The sequence below is a fragment of the Lithobates pipiens genome, unplaced genomic scaffold (genome assembly GCF_037356315.1).
Source record: "Lithobates pipiens isolate NorthernLeopardFrog02 unplaced genomic scaffold, aLitPip1_a1.2 Scaffold_25, whole genome shotgun sequence".
NCBI lineage: Eukaryota > Metazoa > Chordata > Amphibia > Anura > Ranidae > Lithobates > Lithobates pipiens.
Window position 1 is genome coordinate 193,539,480 of NW_027507787.1, and position 2,008 is coordinate 193,541,487.

Below are 2,008 nucleotides of genomic sequence, written 5' to 3' on the forward strand. Positions count from 1 at the left end.
AAGTGGGGTATGCCTGTATACTGTTTGAACATATTGATTATTTATGGTATCACATAGACATGGATTATTGGGACTGAAGGTAAAATGGGGATTTATGGGATTAATATAAAAAACATATCTAAGAATCTAGCCCCTCCTTTTTTTTTTTTTTTTAAAGTTACCAAAAAAAAAAAATTGTGGTCTGTAAAAAGGAAACATGATCATTCTTGTTTTATTAGATTTCTTTTATATATAAAAATGATGACTAAAATAAACGATAAAAGCTAAGACAACAATAAACAGAGAAAAATTGAAGATATTTAATGATTATAGTTTAGTTAATCTGTTGAATGCTTCCTTCACTTCTTTGTTTCTCAATGTATATATAATTGGATTTAGCATAGGAACAATGATTACATAAAGGATAGAGAGACCCTTCCCTTCATCCAAATCATATGAAGATGATGGCTTCATATACATGCAGGCAATCATTGTGTAGAAGAGGCAGACCACTGTAAGATGGGAAGCACAGGTGGAAAAAGCTTTGTATCGACCTTCCTTTGATCTTATTTTGAGGATCGCAGATATAATATATGCATAGGTGGTTAAAGTTAACAAGAAACAGTTTAAAACAATTATTATGCCTTCTGAGAATACAGCATACTCAACAGCAGATGTATCATCACAAGCTAATTTTAACAGTGGTATAAGATCACAAAAGAAATGGTTGATCTGAGTTGAAGCACAGAAACAAAGAGATGAAATTAGGACACTAAGCGGAAGAGCCGCAGCAAAGCCTCCACCCCAAGCACCACTTGCTAAAATTACACAGAGCTTTTTGTTCATGGTCATGTGATAGACCAATGGACGACAAATAGCAACATAGCGATCATATGCCATGGAAGTGAGCAACATATACTCTAAACTACCAAGAGAGTTGAAAAAAAAGAGTTGGGACATGCAACCTTGGAATGAAATCTTCTTATTGTTGGTTATGATGTTTTGCAGCAGATTTGGAACTGTGACAGAGGAATATAACATGTCAATGAAAGACATGTTACAGATGAAAAAATACATAGGTGTCTGCAGGTGACTGTCCAGACAAACTAAAGTAATAATTATTAGATTACTTAACACTGTAAGAAGGTACATTGCTAGAAAAAGCAAAAAGAAGGGGGCCTTGAATTCCTGACTATCTGCAAAGCCCAGGAAAATAAACTCTCTTGCTGTTGTCATATTAAATGCATTGACATTCATTATATCTAAAAAAAAAAAAAAAAAAAAAAATACCATAAACAAATAATTAAAAACAAGACAATCAGATGTCATTTAGTGACTAATTTGTTTATACACTAGGTATGTTTAGCTTAAATAGCATATGAAATAAAATAGAATTTCCAATAGGCAGTACACTTCAGAGAAAACAATGAGTATTATAAGAAAATAATATTAATAGCATTGTTATTTTCTGAAATTGCCAAGCATGGTCACAATAAATAGAAAATCAACTCATAGAATCTGATCATAAGCATTTAAGTTCATTGCAGATGATCAGCAAACAAACCTCATATCATATGCAATCAATTCGGTGATAGACTTTTTACTTGTTTTAATTTATGTTGCAAAAAGTATACCTGAGCCTCTCGCCTGTTTACCTTTTACATTCATATTCAGCACATGAAACAGACAAGTTCCATTAGCCATAGTCAGTTATAAGGCAATGTGGCCTGTACAGTTTGAGACACATAAGTTTGCCATCTATTCAGTCATTACATATTTACCCAAAGCTGTGAAGGGAGCTGATTAGCAGGGTTTAAATATGTGCTATATTGCAGATGTGTCTATGTTTGACCCTGATGGCTTTTCAATATTCCTTAGAGTATAAATCAAGGCAGAATGTGGCAGGGACTAATTAACCAGTTTGAGAATATTATTGTACTTAATATTGAGCTAAATTACATGAAATGTAATTATTGTCATTATTTTATTTTAGATATGTAGCGCTGTCCTCTTGAGGGTCACAAGATAG

General features: G+C 32.8%; 1 protein-coding gene across 2 annotated transcripts; it reads right to left on the reverse strand.

Annotated features, from left to right (window-relative positions):
* Window positions 1-250: 250 nt before the first annotated feature.
* Window positions 251-1,760, reverse strand: LOC143929971 (olfactory receptor 5AR1-like). 2 transcript variants are annotated; one of them, XM_077453889.1, is made up of 2 exons: window positions 1,635-1,760; window positions 251-1,241 (listed from the first exon to the last, which is right to left on the reverse strand). In XM_077453889.1, exons 1-2 carry the CDS (start codon window positions 1,681-1,683, stop codon window positions 307-309), a joined length of 984 nt encoding a protein of 327 aa, XP_077310015.1. In that variant the 5' UTR covers window positions 1,684-1,760; the 3' UTR covers window positions 251-306. The 2 variants fall into 2 exon arrangements, with proteins under 2 accessions (XP_077310015.1, XP_077310014.1); XM_077453888.1 differs by having other exon boundaries at window positions 1,614-1,760.
* Window positions 1,761-2,008: the final 248 nt, after the last annotated feature.